Raw genomic sequence first — 21,254 nt, 5'->3', positions numbered from 1 at the left:
CGTCGCTTATCTTGGGCAGCCCTATGTCTTCTAACGTTTCAGTTATCTTGCGCTGGTCGCCTATCTCATCATCTCCATACAGCACTCTGTAGTATTGCACAAATTCTTTGTTAACCCCCTCTTGCGTGGCCACCTCATCTCCGGCCTCCCTAATAATAGTCCTAATCGGAGGCTTAGGGGGTCTCACTTTTATATAGCCAGGCCAAAAGGCGGCCTGTCTTGTCTCCCCCCGCGTGCTGCCTCAACATATTTCTTATAATTGAGATTGCAGAGTCTTTCCCAATGCCCTGCACATTGTTGCTGTAGTTGGAGTACCAGCTCCGTGTCTACGTCATCGCTCTTCAACGTCGTTTCTAGCTCAGTTTCCGCCCTCTGTAGGTCAGCCAAGACCCCACCCTGTAACCCTTTTGACTTAGCAATTGCCGCTCCCCGCATCACCACCTTAAAAGCTTCCCATAATGTGCCCGCAGAGTCAACACTTCCAGTATTTTCCTCAAAAAAGTTAGTAATCTCCTCTCTTATATCTTCTCTAAAGATTGGATCTTTGAGCGCCTCCGCTCGGAGGCGCCATGTAGGGATCTTCGCCCTCAGGGGGCAATATTGCCATCCGAGGATCAGGGGCGAATGATCCGAGAGGACCCTGGCCTTGTATTCGATTTGAGTAATCTCAGACATCACATCTGCTGTGACAAAGACGTAATCGAGCCTAGTGTGCAGTTGGTGCGGGGCTGAATAGTGCGAGTATTGCCTCTCAGTGGGATGTTTCATCCTCCACGCATCTGTAAAACCAAAATCAGTTGGCATCACCCGCAACGCTCTCGCTGCTGGGCTAGGCTTACCCACCCCGTCATCTGACCTGTCCACCACAGGATCCAACACACAATTAAAGTCCCCGCCCCAGATAACCGCGCTCCCTATACACGTACTAAGATTGGTACACAGGGCTCTGAAATATGCTGCTGTGTTTTGGTTGGGGGCATACGTGTTTACTATCCATACCTCCCTGCTCTCCACCAGCCCCCGCAGTATAGCCATCCTTCCATCAGTTTCCACCACCTCTTGTATCGATTTGAACGGGACATGAAGTGCCACCCAGATTAACGCCCCCCCCCGGGCATATGCAGAGTATGGCGAGCCCACTACGGTCCCTTTCCACTTTCTCTTAACTAGGTCCAACTTCTCCCGCGTCAAGTACGTTTCCTGTAGTAATGCAATGTCTATTTTCTGCCTTTTCAGATACATCATGATTTTGTTTCTTTTCAGGTAGCTGTTAAGGCCCCTGACGTTCCACGTTATTATCCTGAGGTCCACCATAAGTCGTTAGTAAGCACCCTCCCGATCCTCCGTCGATTACGCCCCTTCATGCACCGCAAGTACCACAAACTGATTCCTTCAAATAGGCTCGAAACAAGACTTAAACTCCCCATAACCACACACACACTCCACTCTCCAACCTTCTACCCACCCACCCCTCCCCCAACAATACCCTTCCCAACCGTTGCCCAGCTCCATTCCTGGATCTCAGGCACCCCCACATCTAGCCCTGCCTAGCGCAAGCTTCTACTCAGGGCTCAGTAGGATAAAGCCGCCCTAATGGCCTCTGAAACTAATAGTCTATTGGGGTAGGTCGTCGGCGTTCTGTTGCTCCTTCCAAAAACATTACGCATTCAATTGCCAAACTGTTACCAATTACAGTTACACTCACTATATTCCAGTCCAAATCGAGCACCAGGCTCAGATTGTGTACAAAGTTCAGTTAGTCACAGCTTCTCAATACAATCAGGGTCCTTCTCCTTACTAAATCTTCATTCGGTATGATCCTGCCGATCCCGATCCACTTCTTGTTCCGGGCAGCCCTGCAGGTTCAGCCATGAGACAACATCCTCAGGGGTATCGAAAAATAGCGCTTTGTTCTTGTGTAGTACTTTCAATCGTGCCGGATACAGAAGCATATATTTGATTCCTGCTGCTCTCAGCCTCCTTTTTATGGCTACGTAACTGTACCTCTGCCTCTGCACCAGTATCGTGTAGTCCGGATATGCTGTGATGTTGGTGGATGCTCCCTCTATCGTGCCGCCCTTACTAAAGTATTCGAGGATCTTTTCTCTATCCCTGTAATTCAGGATCCTCGCGATGATCTGTCTTGGCGGGGGCCCCGGCCGGGGTTTCCTCATCAGGGCACGGTGCGCCCTCTCCACCGTAAATCCCTGCGAAAGATTACCGGCTCCGATCCCTTGTAGGATCATGTTTTCAACATAGTTTGTGGGATCTTGGCCTTCTTCTCCCTCCGGAAGGCCAACCACGCAAATGTTTTTCCTCACCCTTCCTTCCGCCTCTTCCACACGATTTTCCAAGTTAGCGACCTGTTGTTTTAAGACATGAATCTCCTTCGCATTGCTCGTTCTAACATCGGTGTTAATCTTCACCCCACTTTCCAGACCGCTGGTCCTTTCTGCAAGTGCCCTAACATCTTGACGTATCAGGGTGAGTTCTGTACCCACAGCATCCATCTTATTCTCCAGAGCTGTGCATAGATCCGCCATTGCCAAATCCCATTTAGCGCTTAGCCCTGTTATAGCCTCTAGGATCTGGTGCTTATCCCCTTTGGGGGCGTCCTCCGCAAGGGTCTCGATCGTGCTCTGTACCGATGTTGAGGGGGTCCGTTGCGTTCTCGTGAAAGTCTCCATCGTGGGTTGCTTGGTCTTGACTCTCAACCCTTTCGCCGACATGGCACTTCCCACTGCTCCTGTGCGCCTCCGCTTTAGTGCTGCTGTCGCACTGTCCTCGGTCCGACAATGGTCCAGCTTCCAGGTCACCTAACGCACATTCGAGATGGCACTTCGAATTGTCTTACGGATGGGCTATAGCCTCACACTCCCCATTCAACTTCCGTTGCCTCATCACGTAAGCAGCCGATGTCATCTCCTCCTGCGGGCAGATCGCCGAGGCTCCATTTGCGTATGTCAGGCCGGGCGCTCTCATGAATTCGACCACTCCGCCATATCACCCTATTGTATTACTTCTCCAGGCAATTTACCGCAGCCGTGTCCCGCAGGTCCGGGGAATCGGTTTCGGTTCTCCTCGGAGGCCTCTCCTTTGTTAGCCGCCATCTTGGTGTCGAAGCGGCCACACAGTCGCACCGACAAAACCAGGTATATCTCATGATTCTCGGGGACTATGAACTACTCCAGCGAACTTCACTTAGCGTGCGGCTTCCTGACGCCTGATCCTCAAAGTTCTAGGCGCTCGTTGCAGTTGCAGCAGGTAAATTTGGCAAAAATAAAGTCTGATCATCAGGAGCTCCTCACGCAGCACGTCCTATTTCATGGCCAGTTAGCCACGCCCCCATCAGCTAGAGTTAATGCCCACTGCCTTCCTGTTGGAGACAGCATCGTGTTTAAAACTTTAGCACTTACACACAAGTGTCTCTCCAACTCAGCTCCAAAATACCTAATGAACAAATTCACCAGAAATCACTCCGACTGACTTACCTGGTCCATACACACACACTGCTTAAAGATTCCAAGATCAAAATTGCAAAAGGCTGGGGTAATAGGCTTCCCTGTTCTAGCTGCTAAACTATGGAACTCCATGTCATTGGCTCTTGGAGCAGAACCCTCCTTCTGGAACTTTAGAAAAATGTGAAAACATACCTCTTTACACGAGCGATAATGGTGCCCTTGACCCACAGCCGCACTCATCTGGCCTGACTGTTATCCATCTACCTGCTATGTCATTATTTGTCATAAATATGTAATGATTATCCCTATACCTGCTTTGTAATGATCTGTAACTATGAGCTGTTGTCTTATTTGTGTAACTCTCAAGCAATGCGCCCAGATACCCTTGGGTTAGGTGTGCTATATAAATTATTAAAATGGGTAGGTGTCTGCCCTTGTGGTCGGCTCTGCTGTGTCGATGTGTTCAGTTGCAAGGAATCAGCAGTGCATGCCAAAAAGAGGGGGGGCTGTAAGATATTGGCCACACGAGTAGGTTTAGCAACACAGATCTCTCTGACCCATTATTATACTGGACTAGGCTGCCCACCATTAGTGGGGTTTGTATACGCAAGTCTTTCTCGAAGTCCTTGTGGAAGAGAAGAGGACGGGTTGTGCCAGTTCTGCAAAGGAAAATGAACCCTTCTACCGCTCGATGCTGCGCCCTGGCACCGCCAACTTTTTAGATGTGTAGCTCAGCTCTGGGTGATGTAAACCGCTTTGTAATATTAAAATCTGCCAGTGACCTTTGAGCGTGGCATCACTATCGCGATGGAATTGTCTGAGAAAGCGTTGGGCATTGTGGCAACCCCTGCAACTCAGTGCCGGCCTTAGTGGCAGCAGCGCCCCGGGCAGAAAAATAACAATTGAGCGCGCCCTTCTCGCTGCGCCCCTGGTCAATTGGAGGGGTTTAAGGGGGTGGAGGCGCCAAATGTTTTTGTGGTGTGAAAGTGTCATTTTAAAATTGGATGCGATCGTGGGAGCTGTGGCACCCTATTAAGATGATTATCCCCCACTCCCGTGCCGGAGCAGAGTGGTAATTATCTCAATAGGGTGCTAGCACCCTATTGTTAAATGCTCCCACAAGCGCATTTAATTTCAAAATGACACTTCTCCAACCACGCCAGCTCAGGGGAGCCCTTGAAAGTCTCCCCCAAGCTGGCGGCCTAGGAGACTGCTGCCCGGGGGACGATGGTGCCCTGGGCGGTCGCTCGGCCCGCACTGCCCTGCGGCCGGCTCTTCCTGCACGCACTGCTGAGAACGCTAGTTTCCATTGGATAGTGCCAGAGACAAGCATGCTTTATATTGGATGTTTGTGCAGGGGGCACAGTCCTGCCATGTGGCGTAGAATGTGCAGGTAGTTGGGAAGGGCTGCCTGCCTGGCCTGATATTGTGCTGGTGATCCCTGGGACCAGGCCTGTGTGGTGTCAAGCAGGGACTTCTCGGAGTTAGGCTCGCGCTTTCTTTTCAGAAAGTTAGGGGGGGTTGAAAGCGATCTGTGGTTGGGTGGGGGGTTCCCTGATCCTGGCAGACGTACATCAAAACAACTGGTTTCTAGTCTGGCGAGGTCTCAACTTTTGGTAGTGCTCTCACAGCCAAAGGACCATTTGTGTGGGTTACAGGGGGTGGATGCATTGGGATCATTGTGTATATGCTGCCGCTGGTAGTGTGAGCCAGTGAAGTTCAATGGGTTTGGGCGGTATATGTTCATACAATTGCGCCTTCACCCTTATTTTTAGTAAAGGGATCAAAAAAGGATGTAACTGCCTTGGAAAGTTATTTAAATTCTGTGTAGTTAATTTTGGTTGCACAATAATAAAGATTGCCCACGTTTACAGCTCAGGAAGTCTTCATTCTATTAAAGACAAGGAGGCGAGCATTATGCTATACTTTCTTTATTTCTGCCATATCAGCATTTCAACAAAACTTTAAAACTGTAACATTTGCGCTTTTTTTTTCTCTGTGGTTGTGAAAAAAATCCCAAATCTGAGAGGTTTTAAAGTTTCTAAAATCCATGTGTCCTCTTAGACTACAACCCCCATGATCCTCTGAGGTATGGTAGTCTTGACCTCTCCTTCCACCTATCCGTATCCAGTCCACAGTATAAGAACCCTTTAAGACTAGGCCCCTTCCTCTTTCTTTGTCCCATGACCTTGCCATGAACTCCAATTGTCCTTTGACTGATCAACCATAATCATGAGCAAACTGAAACTGTGCGTGTGAACTACAACTGCTTAGGTCCTGATTCCCAACTTTAGAGCGCTGTTTCACTTCTTTCCTTCACTTATAATCAAGTCCGCTTCTGATCATCAAGTCCAGGGTGGATAGCTCAGCAGCGATGTACTCGCCTTGGAAGCAAGATGACGCGGAGCAACAAAGGTTCGATCCCTGGGTCCGCGCTTAGAAACCTCTGGGTGTTAAGCGTGTTATAAATAACCTATCATATCCTACGAGAGAAGGATAAATTCATGAGGGCAGGCAAAACATAATCTGAACATCACATTTCATATAGGTTCAGAATCTGACATTTTGCAGGGTGAGATATGCTTGCCTCCTTGTCTTCAATAGTATGAAGACTTCCTGAGCTGTAAGTGTTGGCAATCTTTATTCTATGACAAGACAGGAGGCTCGCCTAATGCTTGTTCAAAGCTTGCCACCGCTCTACTCGTTAAGTTGGACACAGGCTTAAAATAAAATGTCTTAAAGGTCGACTCAGATGACCAATCTACTGATTTCATTATATCCTGAAGGGATACTCCTGCCGTAAAGGCTCTGGAAGCCATTGCTCCTCTAGCTGAATGAGCTCCAAGTACGGACAGGTCTATCCCTGCCCACTGCATGACTTTGTGCACCCATCTAGCGATCATCGCTGCTGCTACTGTATAAGGTTTCCTGCATGCTATAAGCAACTGAGTGACCCCTCACGGTCTAAGCTGTGCTGTGACATTCTCGTCATCCTTAATACATTGAGCGACGCACGACTTCTTATTTCTGCTATGTACAGGAATGAGAGAACCCGAGAATCTGTTTTCGTTCACTTAGCTATATTAAGGCTACTCCTTCTGGGTAAAAGATCTTTCTATCAATCTCCCAGTGCTTTCACGTCCGAAACTCTCTCCGGCATGCCGTAAGGCACAATAACAATGCTATCTTGCCTGATAATTGAGAGCGTGAAAGATTCTCGTTCGCATGCCATCTAAGGAAAGGTTCAAAGACTTCAACGTCCCATAATACAACGTATTTCGGTTCTGGAGGCTTCCTTAACTTCATGCCTCTTAGTAGGCATAGCACAGCGGGGTGTTCACCTGCTGCGCCTCCTACCTTATGGCCTGCCGACATCGCTGATCTGTACACTCCTATGGTTCTTAAAGCGGAGCCTTCTTGGAACTTAGCTGCTAGGAAGTTAAGAACTTGTACTAAAGGGGCTGAAACGGGATCCAAACTCTGTTCTAAGCACCACTGGGCCCAGGCTCTCCGTGGACCACTATAGCTCCTAACGGTGGAAGGTGCCCAGGAGTCCTTGATGCAGTCTGCAGCGAGTCGTGGAATACCTGGCAACTCCCACTTTCTCCTGAAATCCTGCAGGCCATGAACTGCAACGTGCCTGTTATCAGCCGGTGTATCTGACCGGTTGGTCCCAGCAGAATGTCTGGCTGCTGAGGAACTATCCTCGGAAAATCCGTAGAAGGTTCCATCGCTACTGGAAACCAGGGTTGTGATTTCCATAGGGGTAGCACCATCGTGAGCTCGACACGATCCCTACGAGCCTTTGATAGCGCTCTCGTGATCATAATAAATGGTGGGAAGGCATACAGGAGCTTCCCGCCCCATGAATGCAGGAATGTGTCCGTACCAGCTGCACCCGGGTCTGTTCTCCAGCTGAAGTACTTCTGTGTCTGAGCGTTCAGTCTGGACCCAAATAGATCTATGTGCACTGAGTCCCAGCGCTCTTGGCAATTTCTTGAAAACTCGCGGGTGTAGCTTCCAATCGCTGGAATCAACAAGGTACCGCACGTTCCAGTCTGCTACCTCGTTGAGGGCCCCCGGTAGATATTATGCTGTTACTGCAATCTGATTCTGAAGGCAATAATGCCAGAAATCTTTTCCCAAATCCACTAGTAATTTGGATTTCGTTCCCCCTAGCTTGTTTATATACCGTACTGCGGAGGTATTGTCCATTTTGAGCAGTACACAGCATTTCATCTTGTCTTTCCTGAAGGCGTGCACTGCAAAGGAACCTGACAGAAGTTCTAGACAGTTGATGTGCAGTCGCAATTCTTGATCTGACGATTTCCCTCCTGTTTCTATGTGCTCGCATCTGGCTCCCCAACCTGACCTGCTTGCGTCTGACTCTATGACCAAGTCTGGGGCGTCCCCAAAAATGACTTGGCCTTTCCAAGCCTCCTTATTTTGAAGCCACCAGTGCAGTTCTGTGACTGCTTCGTGATCTAAGGTCATGAGTTAATGGTACCCTACACCTCCTTGCAGGTGTCTGATTTTGAGGCGCTGGAGGACTCGGTAGTGGAGAGGTCCAGGAAATATCGCCTGAATCGAGGCTGCTAGCAGACCCACTACTCTGGCCAGACTCTGAAGCGAAAGAACTCCTTTCGCCATTACTGCTCTGAGCTCCTTTATTGCTCTCACCTTCTGCTGTTGGAGCTTGAGCGTTGCTCTGACCGTATCGACTGAAAACCCTAGAAATTCCAGCTTCTGAACTGGCGCTAGTTGGGACGTTCTCAGTGAGTGTCTTCTTGTCTGGGCCTAGCATGAGGATTTCGTCTAGATATGATGCGTATCCCCCTTTCTCTTATGGCGGCTGCCACTGGCTTCGTCACTTTGGTGAAAGCCCAAGGAGCAGAGGCTAGGCCGAAATGGCAGACATGTGAATTGCCATGTCTCCCCGTTCCAGTGAAAGCGTAGAAACCTCCGAAATTCCTGTGCAATCGGAATCGTGAGGTAAGCGTCTTTTGAGGTCTAGATGCGCCAACCAGTCTCCCGTGCGTAGGTCACGAAGTAGATGGATGCCCTCCATCTTGAAATTATTGTACACTAACCACGTGTTGAGACTTCAAGTTTGACTGGTCGTACCTTGTCTCCCCTGTGAACGAGGAACATGTTGCTGTGGAAACCTAGTCCTCTTTGGACATCCTGCTCTACTGCGTTCGTTTACCAGATTGAGGAGCTCGCTGTGCAATAACGCGGTCTCCTCACCAGCCATGCGTATAGGGCGAGGTTCTGTCTTGGACGGGCTTCCCTACAAATTCTAATCGCAGCCCTACCACTGCCTGCAGCACCCATGCATCGCGCGACAAAGCTCGCCATTCTCTTAAAAATTGGAGGGTTCTACGTCCTACTTTAGCATTGGGTTGATGGTATGATCCTCTCCCTCTACGACCTCTGGGAAACCTGGACCTGGTTGGGAAGAAGGTATCCTGTTTGCCTTCCCAATATTGGGCGCGCGGTCCCTGGGGGTCTGCGGTGGTAGTTGAATCAACCGTACGTGCGACCCCTGTGTCGCCTGTTCCCAGAAAAAAACATGACCTGGAAAGATCTTTTTTTTAATTAAGCTCTGGGCCTTCTCTAGTGCCGAGTATATGCCCACGAACTAAGACATGTCTTTTCCGAGCGCCTCGCCGAACAGGCCTTTGGCGCACTCTCCTGCCTTGTAAGAGGCTAGATCGCTTAACTTTCCATCAATTTTTAACAAGAAGCCTTTTCTCTCTGAAGAGAGCGTGCAGTTCACGTTGCCCAGGAGGCATACTGCTCTGAGCCCAGTTCCCCAGAGCAAGGGGGTCCACCGGGGTACCGGTGTCCTTTGCTTTCTCTGCCAGGTCCATTATTTTGACTAATTGACCTGCTATGTCCAGAAACTTGTCCTGGCATCCCCTCCAGGCGTGGTCCACTCCCTTCCTAATGTCTCGTGAGGATTTTGTCACGAATGTGACCATCTTGGGGTCGAGATCGGGTGTCTCTACCAACTTCCCCGGCAAATCTAGTCTTGGGCATTCCAACTTCCTGCGCGATGGCACTTCTCTGTCCAGTGGCTTTCTTATGTGCTGAGACAAGTACGCCGCTACCCTGGGGGATGGCATCCACTCAGACGACTTTGGGTGCCTAATGGCCTCTGGGTCAAACATATCAGTGGTGTTGTCCACATCCTGAGGGTCGACGTCTTCCTGGATGCGTCGGGAAGTGTCGCTGTTCACCCCCCCCCCCCCCCCTGCCCTCTCATCATTGGGCACGTAGCCTTCGTCTTGATCCCCTGAATTCTTCACCCCTGGTGCAGGGGGGTCTGTCCTGGCAATCTTTTTTTCTTGTCCAGGAATGCTCTCTTTAGCCTAGCGACAGTGTCGCTTAGATCTTGGGGAGCAGTATTCTCCCTTCCACTTGTGCTGGGGGGGGGGGGGGGTCAAAGAGTGCCTGCTCTTCCGAGCTGCCTTACTCCCCTTGGCAGGGTGTCTGGCTGACGGGCCCCTCTCCAGGGCTCTCTACCCGTCTTTTTCTGGCAGCTAACTGCTCTTGTTGCTTTGCCATAATTGCCGCCAAAACCTCCAGCCTCTGAGTAATAGGCTGTACTCCTAGTGTGACTGCCTGCGTGAGCGAGTCTTCTAGCACTTTTTTAAAGCTGAGACAAGTCAGGCTCCAATTGAGAGGGATCTTCTCCCCACTCCTCTGCGCTCCACTCAGGAGATGTTGAAAGAGTTTCCACAAGGCTCGTGTATTGGGCCATCCTTATTATGTTGGAAGTGCCCACCTCTGGCCTGTCGGCACTAAGGGGTGAGGAAGCCTGTATAATGTATCTGCAGGGTTTGATCAAGGCTCTTCTTCACAGGAATGGGTAATCATGTTTCCCCTTCTAATAGCAAAGCTTTTTTTCGATTTTTTTTTTTTTTTGTTTTTTTTGTTTTTTGTTTTTGTTTTTTTTAATTGTATTTTTTTTTAAAAAAAATTTTCATTCAGAATGAAACTGGAGGCATCCGTCACTCTCCGCTCTGCGATCCCACTGTTAATGTGCGTGAGCGTTAGTGTGTCCCAGGGGACGACGGGAAGGCTAATGCCTCCCGCTCCCCTGGGTCCTACTCCGCGCCGTGTTCTGCAGCGCGGTTACACGAGGAGCAGGGCCGGCTGCCTGAGGCGAGCACGTTTGCTCGAGGCTCCAGCCCCTGCTCCTCCCACTTAATCAGAAATGAAAAGGTTTACTCGCCTCGCGCAACACATTGGCATTAACGCCGAACAATCTGCTTCCTATGCGGCCGCTCGCCCAACTAATGTTGCAACTGAGTTAATTACCTCATCATATTCATTATTTTCTACAAGTAGCCATTAACATGCTAATCTAGTACGCACAGTTATATATTAGCGCTCTTTATGTTGAACTATGTACACAAGATTGTGCTAAATTTCATGACTAAACGGTACTTATCTCATGGAAGGCAGCAACAAGAAAGGGGAAGGGACCTAGTCTAAAGGGTTCTTATACTGTGGACTGGACACGGATAGGTGGAAGAGGAGAGGTCAAGACTACCACACCCCAGAGGATCATGGGGGTTGTAGTCTAAGAGGATACATGGCTTTTAGAAACTTTAAACCGCTCAGATTTGGGATTTTTTCATAACCACAGAGAGAAAAAGCGCAAATGTTACACTTTTAGTTTTGTTGAAATGCCGATATGGCAGTAATAAAGAAAGTATAGCAGAATGCGAGCCTCCTGCCTTGTCCTAGAATAAATGTAGACTGGCTTGAATTAACTTAAGTTCACTTTGAAGCATTCAACCTTGTTGTGTGCTTCCCAATATTAATCATCGTTGCATCATCCAACATTGATCATTGGTTGCATCATTAAATCTGATTTTTGTGCCCCCCGATCTAGAGGTTCTTCAGGAGGTGTAATTTTAGATGCTTTGAGCAACAGTTGCTTTCTTTCGATTATATCAATCATTCTCTTCTGCTTTCACAGAAAGTAAGCATTTGTCCTAATAGAAACCAAGATCAATCAAGAATATAGTTTTTGAGTTTTTGTTGAGATATATATAATCTAAGGCTTGTGGAATCTGCTTAGATCACATGCTGTGCATAGGCCGACATCTAGTGGAAGCTGCGGAGTATTAGTTTGTTTTTCGAAACTCGAAAATGGGCGTCGACACAGGACACAGGGCGTGCCAGTAATACTATCCCTAGTGTGACGTTCACTGTACCCAAGATCCCTCACGCGTCTAGGATCCTCAGATTGTTTTTTTCCGCCATACTGGTCGGAAGCATTTTGCGGAGTCCCCTGGCCTTAGCCATAATTTTACTAAAATATTAATTTATTTACATCCTTCCCCATCCCAACGTCTAACTTCGACACTTGACGCCGGCTGGAGATGAAATCGATCGTCGGCTGCTGCACTACGGATTTGGGCCTCGGAAGGCCTCTGGCCTCGGCCCTGCAAGTAGGGAGAGTGGGGGGTTGTACATACTCTACACTCTTGGTATATAGGTACACCTTATACATTTCCTACACTTAACAGCCCGCTGCCTCAAGGTGCGTATGGAGGGTACCCCTTTTCAATTCTGCCCCAAGTGCAATCGCAAATACCCTTGGGTCGACAGGCACGCCACGTGCAATCTCTGCTTGCCGAGGGACCACCCCGAAGCGAACTGCAGAGCGTGACACTTAAGGACCGTTCGAAGCGTTGGGCCCACCACGCCAGGCAGGCGTCCATGGCAGCGGAGGGCACCTTCAGCGACGGCAGCAACGCCGTACTTTCGGACGGCGAGGGCATTACGCCGTCGAAAGACAGCTGAGCGCAAGTCCCCGACCTCGGAAGGTCGTCCGACAGGGCGCCTATGGGGAAGACCCCCGGCGACACAAGCGCTTCACACACCACACACGTCATGATCTCTGCTTCCAAAGGGTCAGGACTTACCCAACTCCCTTGGAAGCAGACCCATAACCCCGGTTCCGGATGCCGGCCAGTCCAAATTGGGACCTTTTGGACCCTGTCCTGGCGCCAGTGGCACCAGGCTCATAAATATGCCCAGTCCCAGCGCTGGAAGCGCCGGGCTCATAATGCTTGGGTGGACTTACCTGCAGCAGACCATGCTGCTTACTTACCTGCCAGTTGAGCCCCTGATCCTCTTCTGTTTGGGACTACTTTTCCTGTTGGGTGGGGCAGGAGCCACTCCCTAGGTTCAGAACACTGGAACTCTTCTGGAAAGCAGGAACTCTTTTCTTACCTAGGCGAGGCTGTGGAAGGAGACACTTAAGCACTACAGGAGGCTATTTAAACCACACCCGATGGATGAATCTTGCTTTGCGTTATTCTGCATTCTCTGCAGCAGAACGCTCATCGTGTCTTCTGATCCAGTGCCTAAGGGAACAAAGGCTTACCATCCTGGAATCCAGTCTTCAGCAGCACCTATAAAGACAAAGAAAGAACAGGTTAGCACTACGGTCTTCAGTGGCAGCGCATCTCTTACCTGGTCCATCGGCTGTCACCAACGCCTCGCGCTGCACTCCGGATTCTGAAAGACAAAGGCTTACCGACTCTTCGCACGCTCCGGAGGTCTTCGCACTACATTCCGGCATCTGAAAGACAAAAGCTTACCGGCTCTTCGCATGCTCTGGAGGCCTTCAGCGCTGCATCCCGCATCTGAAAGACAAAAGAAGGTGCGTTTAGAGACATTGGGCAACTTTACTACTCACGTGCCATCACTCCTTCCCACACCGAAACCAGCGGGTATCCCAGCACCCTTCAGCTTCTCTAAAGCTCCGAACTTGTACCTGCAAGATAAAAGAGACAGTGCGCATCGTGAAGCAGGCAACAAGCGCTCACTTACGTGCTTCCAAGCGCTTCTATTCCTCACGCGGGTTCGATCCTCAACTCTCTTCAGCCCGCCATCCGCCATCGCCGGAACCCTGCAAAACAAGAGGTATCATTACAAAAGAACTTAACATAAGTCAAAAGCCATACTCACGTGCTCCTCGGCACCGCTCCACAGCAGCCACGCCTTACGCACTTAAAGACTTTTAAGACATTTGAAGTGCCCAGAACTTACCGTTCGTGCAGTAAACGACGGACAGCAGTCCCCTGAGGTCAAGAGGCCTGCACCCTTATCCAGTGAAGAAACTGGTTACGGCACCCTGCCCCCGAGGCAGATGGAGAGCTCGGCGTTCACCAACCTAAGGTGAGATCGTTAACCTTTGGGGTCCTACAGGAGAAGAGAAAGGGAAGAGGAGAGAGGCACCCAATAACCCCAGTTCATTAATCCCATATTTTCTATCTGCAGACATCTTACTCTCCGAGTCAGACACACAGTGCACAGAGGTCCAGCCCGAAGAACCAACCGTGTTACACATCACCTTTGAAGACACGGCATTCACCCAGTCAAGACCGGCGCCTATGCGAGAATCAGGTGAGCGTTACAACACACTAAACACACGAAGTCCAACCGAGACTCGACGTCGAGTTCTCGGAAAGAGGCACAAACAGAACGGTCCGATTCGGTGTCCTCTGGGCGTTTTCGATAGAGATCGCCGCATGACTCCAGGCAATCATCCACTCTTGCCAAGAGTGCCTCGCTCCCTAGACTAACAGAAGTTCGATCGTCGGAGGACGAAGACGACTTCCACCCCCAGGCCGCGCTCAAGGAGTCGGAGCCCGCAGTTAAAATCAGCGAGGCCCCACGCTCGAAGGACAGGGACCCTACCCCCGATCCTCGACGCCAGGCGTCGAAAACCTCTAGAGCCACAAAAGGACAGGGAAAACATGTTTCCACTCACGGGGAGGGGGGAAAACAGCAGAAGAAGCAGCCTTTGCACTCTTCCACACCTGTGAAACACACCACTCCCCCTAAACAGACAGACAAAACCAGGTCTGCTGATATGTCTAAAACCAGCAAATCTACTCAAGATAAATCCCCGAGACTTGCTGAGAGAGTCATTCCCAGTTCCAAAAAATGGTCGAGTGAAAACATAGATAGGGTCATGTCAAGGATGTCTTCTTTGGCTGATTTTTACGATAAAAATCCAGAAGATTTCCTTTCGTATGATCCACAAGGGGCGACACCCTCAGGCTCTAATGATCCTATCCCCCCCGAGTAAGAAGCCCCGGTTTGAAACACCGATGAGGTCTACAAACCCCTTTGAGGTACAACCATACTCCAGACCATACTTACTGTATCAAGGAGAGGCTTCCTTTGGTGAGGACCAGGAATTTGGCATGGTAGAAGAGCAAACCGGGATGGGCTACTATGGGGATGATGAGGACCAAGAAGAGGAAGAGGAAGACCCTGAAACCTACAGACTAGATTCCCCGGTAGAAAACGAAGCCCCGGTTACCGACTCCCCTGTCAATAACCAACCCCTCCTAAACGAGGTTCTCGCACGTGCGCCCTTCATGTAATGAAGGGCGCAAGGTCGTGGGCCGATTCCTAAATGATAGGAGCTGGACAGGCGTCCCCTTGGCAGTTAGAAGGTTTTAAGTTGTAGATGATTCTTTCAACCTCAAGGGTGGTGAGCGGCGAGAAGATAAAAGGTAAGGGTGAGTCTAGTGTGGTAGTTTTAGGTGGCAAGGTTTTGCTTAGGAGGGGCGTGTGGAGAGAGTTTTGTTTATCATTAATTTTACGTTGCAGGGTGGTTATTTTGTTGGGAAGCGCATTTTAAATATTGTTGCACCAAGTACTATCTTTAGTGCATGAGTAGGGGGCAGGTGATGAGGATTCTAGTTCTTGGAGAATTAAGAGTTCTCTTGTGTTAGATTCTGCTTGGGATATTCGTAGATTGTACGTCTTTCTTAACTTGAAGGATGGCTTCCTTATAGTTAAGTGAGGTGATCAGGAGGAAGGCTTTATTAGTCTCGCTGGGATGACTTTTCTAAAGTGCTTCAGCCTTATGCTTTTCTTTGCGTAGATCGTTAAGCTTCGGGGTGAAGCAAGAGTTCAAGTGGGACTGTTTAGCTTTGCGAATTTTTAGCGGGGCTATGGTCTCAATGGCTTTGAGCAGAGTGCTGTTGAAAGTGTCTACTAAGACGGTGGGGTCCTTGTGCAACGATAATGGTATAGCTCCTGGTCTGTGCTCACCCGGAGTGGCGCGTGTGCATAGTACAGATCCAGTCATCCTCACGCCTTCTCAATAGATCTTATAGGCTACCTCCCCTTGGTGGTGGGGATACCTTTTTCAATCCCAACAAAAAATTGAGTTGAGAGAGCTGTTCCAAACTGTTGTAGCGAGAGGTGATCTTAAATCTCGTTTAGTAATGGCTCTGATATGTTCTCCGATCCGGTAATGGCGATTGTATGCACATTTTATACCATAAATCACATACGTGCTGTTGCAGTTTGAGTTGTTTTATCACTGCTCGTGTTCCATTTGGCGTTTGAATTGTGCTTTTAGCATTTTCGGAGTATTTGCAGACTTGGCATTGTCCGCATTTTTTTTAAATGTATATTTAATTTTTTTATTACGAGATTCAATTACATTAGTAATTTTTACAAGAAAGTAGTGCAGTAGTTGTCCGCATTTGAAATGTCATATTTGGATGGGCCGAGGCAGGCAGTGGGATCGAGGACACTTCTGGTATTGGTGCAGTGGTGGCAGGTTTCTTTCAACCACTCGAGATAGTGCCAGGGCCACTGTGTCCATCTGAACCTGTGTCCTGATTGTATGCGGGAGGGCTCGTTGGGACCATTTCTACATCTCTGATTTTGGAACTGACCACCTGTAGATTTGTTGTGGTCGTTGCTTTGCTCCTCTGGCTTACTGGGGGGGCTGCAGTCTCAGGGACACAGTACTGGTGCCTATTGCGTGTTCTTCTGCCATTTGCCTGCCACATGTGCTGACTGCTCCTACCCTTCTCTCTGCAGGGCCGCGATGGGCATCATGGAACATTGGGGTCTTTGTCTGCATCCGGTGTGCTGGGATCCACCGAAACCTGGGGGTCCACATTTCCCGGGTGAAGTCTGTGAACCTCGACCAGTGGACACAGGAACAGATCCAGGTATTGGCAAGCAGTTCCCCGAGCTCTGAATGCAATCAAGCGGGTGCAGGCCCAGTTCTCAGCCGTGCAATCCAAAGGCCTGGCTTCTAATGCTACCCAAGAGTGGGGCGGGCGGGCGGGCAGGGAGTCGGCCAAAAGCTTTTATGGCCCAGTGGCCCCCTTCCTCTAAAACCGAAATGTCCTGCATATTGTTAAAAAGAGAGACTGAACATAACCACCTCTGTTTTGATGGGGGAACGAGGTGGCGGGGTCTTGGTAGGTCCATGTGATGAACCAGTCTTGTGTTGGTAACCATGCTTCTCTTCCATAGTGCATGCAGGAGATGGGGAACAAGAAAGCCAATCGCCTCTATGAAGCCCACCTCCCGGACAGCTTCCGACGGCCGCAGGCGGACCCGAATCCTTTCACAGACCCTCTGACGCGAGCCTCTGCCGGCATGGCATGTCTGGCCCGCTTGCACAGCGTAACAGAACGATAGAGCGGTCCAGGCCGTGTAGCTCCTATGTGAGCCAGTGCTGCCTCGCTAGCAGACCGCCCTTTGCGTTCTGGGGCTTACAGCCATCCGCTTGGACATGCAACGCGCAATGACACCTGCCACTGCCACAATACAAAGCGGTATGGCCTGTTATATGGGCATGGGGCCACTTAGCAAATATGGTGCTAGTGCCCTTGGAGGGCGACGCATGCGTGCTTCCCGAGCTGTGCAGCCGACCCAGACAATGCTGTGGCTCTGCATTCACGATTTACTAAACTCTCAGCTTGGTTGATTCCATGAAAAAAGTAGGCAGGAGTTCATTTCATCCTATTAAAATGAGAGCAAGCTAGGGGTCGTGCTGATTGTGGGCAGCGAGTTGTCAGAGGGGGGTGGGGGGGAGCTTGAAGGTTGCATGTCTAGTTCAAAGTGAGGCACAGTCCCTATGGCGAGGACTAGTCGGTAAACTCTGGATACATGGGCTTGCCTCTTCCTGGTTCCATGTCATGGCCTTCCACAAGGGCGGCTATTGAACTGATGCTGTGACCCGGCCCCGATACCTGCGCCACTCCCTAAATTCCAATCCATGTAAGGGATACCCGTTTCTTACTTTGACAAAGTTGATCAATTAATTTAATTTTCTTTACACTGAATGTTCTTTTTGTTGGCACCTGGTGAAAGGCAGCAACCAGTGTGGTGTCCTGGGACACAGACATGATATGCCGGTAACTGCCCACATTGAACGGTGGCTTGTCGGTGTATGTCCCCTGCCAGCCCTATTCTTCCTGCTCAGTCCCTTGTCCTGCCTCCTGGGTCCCACCTGCCCCTAGTTTCCACTTGTTGAACATAGTCCACTGCCTCCTGACCATACCACTTGCTGCCCACCACCACCCTTGCTGTGGTCACTTCACCACACACCATAGAGTAAAGTTACAATGGTATTCATGGATACCGGCACTTTACCGGACCGGCCAACTATGGGTTTGCCGGTGGGGCATCAGTTACCTCCAGATAAAAGCTGGCGTCCTACCAGCAAAAATGTCCTTATCGGCATTGCCAGTAATTACGGAAAATCCCCCCCTAGGAATCCATGAATGGGGAGTAACGCCGTCCCTCTGTCACCCATAATCTGGCAGCAATGCCGCCGGACCGGTTGCCGGAAACGGTAACATTTGCAGGTATCCTGTCGGCTCTACTGCCAGGATAACGGCAATGTTGGAATGAGGCCAGTCCTTTTCTGTTTCCAGGGCTACCATTTGTTTCATGTAACAGCGACCATGTAGCAATCCCAGGGGTGTGAATGACCTTAAACCCTGTGTTGGGTGTCGGTGTGAATGACTGACCAGCCCACCCGCCAACGTGATGCTTAATGGTATATTCCATTGTTTTCAATGGGAGGGTTGCCCATTCCTGCCTATATGCTTCCTTGCTTTTTTGTTTGTTTATTTTAGGCATTATTCTGTAGTTTTACATAGAACATTCTTCAGAATGATTGCATTCTCCGCAACATCACACCGCGGAGGTGCCTCTGCCGTCCTCATGGGGTTTAGCTGCGTGCAGTTACTTCAATAGATCCGGACTTCACGCCCAGTATTTGGTCTTTGGCTTCCCTGCTCCTAGCTAGAAAAGGACCAAGCTTGCCAGAGGGAAACCTAGCATGGTGCTAGTTGTGTTCCGGGACCCGAGATGGTTGTCCACAATGAATGACAACCGAGTGGGCTGTACCAGTAGCCCACAAGCTCAGTCCTAGATCCATCTTGCAGCCCCTTCTAAGATTCTCAATTGGGGCGCCTCTTCTGGGAATTTGCAAAAAGTAAGCCAAGAGCACGGCTGAGCAGATGCAAAAATAAAGGGGGGGTTGGCGGGGCAGCCCAGAAAAGTCATTCAGAATGCCTTAGAGAGTGGGGGCCAAAAACTGTGACCTCATGACAACCAAGAAAGACGAGTCTTTCCACAGTCGTCTGTCTAAGGATGATGAGCAAAGCAGCCAAACGGGTCTGGGAAATGAATAGACTTAGACTACAGTGGGGCAATAGCTTTCTTCACACCCGCAGATGCCAAGCTTTCTAAAAAGATCACTGGGAAACGTGGCTGACCTATGACGAAACGGTCCCCTGTGATGCAACATTAGCAGGATGTCTTCACATGCATGATCTGTGGGCCACTCCACTTGTAAACTGAAGAGAATGTTGCTGCAACATATGAGGGCAGCGCCCATTAAGCACGTGGCTCTGCATGTTGCAGAAGTCCACACTGGTGGCCAGTTACATGCACTAAAACCCAAGACAGACAACTGGTGTCAAACGTGTTGGTCCATGCCGGCTCGCAAGCCTTGTGACTGTTGGCTAATTAATGAAGTAAAGTGCAGGTAGCGATCCATACGCCTGGTCCTAAATGCTCAAACCTGTGCTCACTATGACCAGCACGTCCCATCAAAGAGCTCCCGATGCTGGTGTGCGCATGGACCAGTGTATTGATGCATAAAATATCTCCAAAAAGCATACAGTTCCCTGATCATTTACGCCACAAAATACAGTTGTCCTAAATGACAGGTTAATGTAATGTGCACACTATCGATGTGCCTTTAAATGAAACTGGGGTCTTTCATGGTGCAAAGTGTTGGCAGTAAAAGAATTGGTTTGACTGCTCCTGGCTAGCAGGGCGGACATTGGCCAATGGGGGCGTGTTTCCGACTCCGCTGAGAATCTCTGGCTGGGATGGTCTTTCTTGCTGGGCTCCTGCTCATCAGTGGGCCTCAGAACTAATGATCGCTTCTTCACTGCATGTTTGCTTCATCCTTAATCACACACCTGCAGATCAGTAGAAGCCTTCATCCGGGAGAAGTACGAGAAGAAGAAATATATGGATCGGAGTGTGGACTTGAGCGCTTATCGGGTGAGTCTCTCCCCACCTCTACACCCAATCATAAGATCTATTCCCCCTCCCCCCCCGTATTAATACCCCACGCTCTGCACCAAACGTGTCCGCCACCTACTTCCTCGCCAGTGCATCCAAACGCAACCCTCTGCTGCTGAGCCGCTACACCCAATCATAAGGTCTACCCCACCCCCCCCTGATTACTCCCCCATGCTCCCAAAACAATACCTCCCGCTCTGCACCTACTTCCTCTCTAGTGCATCCAAACTCAACCCTCTGTTGCTGAGCCACTACACCCAATCATAAGGTCTATAACCCCCCTGATTATTACCCCATACTCCCAAAAGAATGCCTCCCGCTCTGCACCTACTTCCTCGCCAGTGCATCCAAACGCAACCCTCTGCTGCTGAGCCGCTACACCCAATCATAAGGTCTACCCCACCCCCCCCTGATTACTCCCCCATGCTCCCAAAACAATACCTCCCGCTCTGCACCTACTTCCTCTCTAGTGCATCCAAACTCAACCCTCTGTTGCTGAGCCGCTACACCCAATCATAAGGTCTATAACCCCCCTGATTATTACCCCATACTCCCAAAAGAATGCCTCCCGCTCTGCACCTACTTCCTCCCCGTGCATCCAAACGCAACCCTCTGCAGCTGAGCAGCCCCTTTGCACACCGCCATCCTCCGTCACTGCCTTCTGCAGCACTTTCTAGGCTGAGCTTTACCTCCACGTACTGACGCAAAATGTTTGTATATAGTATTTAAAGTAGGGGCTAGTATTGAGGAGGCAAAGACTGTCCTCCGGCTTCGTAGTTTTGGCCATTGGTGGCACTTTAGAGCCACTTGGTGAGGACATATGGTTTTGGCACATGGCTGGAGCTTGGCTTACACCATTGCGCTACTAGTAGTTGTGCTCTAAAAGAGGCGGCAGCGACATGGTTATCGATTCATGGATTGTGGCAAGCAACGACCGGGCCTTGCGTGCTGAAAGCCACAGGGACAATAGGGGTGCAAGAAGACGACTTGCCCCTCCCGGGTCTCTGCCCGGGGCGTGGGAGAAGGCCTGCTCTGTACTTGGGCTTCCTATGATGACCGCACACTTTTCTCTCCATGTGCCTCCTGCATCATCTTCCTGGCGCTCCAGGAGCCCGTTTCCTTCTAATATTGTCCTCGCGGAAACCACCCTGCTGTCCTTCACTCCCCCCTTCATCTTCCACCTAGTTGTAGTTGCATCGGTCACTCTCGTTTTTACGCGCTCGCTCATGTTTCCTAACTTTCTTTCCCACTCCTCTACATCCAGACCCTCCCTCGTCTCGCCCTTCGCCCCCATCGTCTCGCCCCCTTTTTGCTCCACGTGCCTCCGCCTTGGTTTTTCTGCTGCTCGAGTCGAGATGTTTGCGGAATGTTGAGGCCTCTGCGCTGCTG

General features: G+C 50.1%; 1 protein-coding gene across 2 annotated transcripts in view; it reads left to right on the top strand.

The window, feature by feature from the left end:
• The window catches only part of SMAP2 (small ArfGAP2), a 168,902-nt gene that overhangs the window by 106,095 nt on the left and 41,553 nt on the right, over positions 1–21,254 (top strand). For both annotated transcript variants that reach the window (XM_069622555.1, XM_069622554.1), the window contains exons 2-4: positions 16,344–16,477; positions 16,788–16,873; positions 19,766–19,844. In XM_069622555.1, coding sequence (XP_069478656.1) covers positions 16,344–16,477; positions 16,788–16,873; positions 19,766–19,844 — 299 coding nt within the window. The remainder of the gene's footprint in view (positions 1–16,343; positions 16,478–16,787; positions 16,874–19,765; positions 19,845–21,254) is intronic.

Source organism: Ambystoma mexicanum, chromosome 11, assembly GCF_040938575.1.
Source record: "Ambystoma mexicanum isolate Mex_15411 chromosome 11, UKY_AmexF1_1, whole genome shotgun sequence".
Classification (NCBI taxonomy): domain Eukaryota; kingdom Metazoa; phylum Chordata; class Amphibia; order Caudata; family Ambystomatidae; genus Ambystoma; species Ambystoma mexicanum.
Note: the sequence above shows the minus strand (reverse complement) of the source record. Positions and strands in the feature narration are given on the sequence as shown.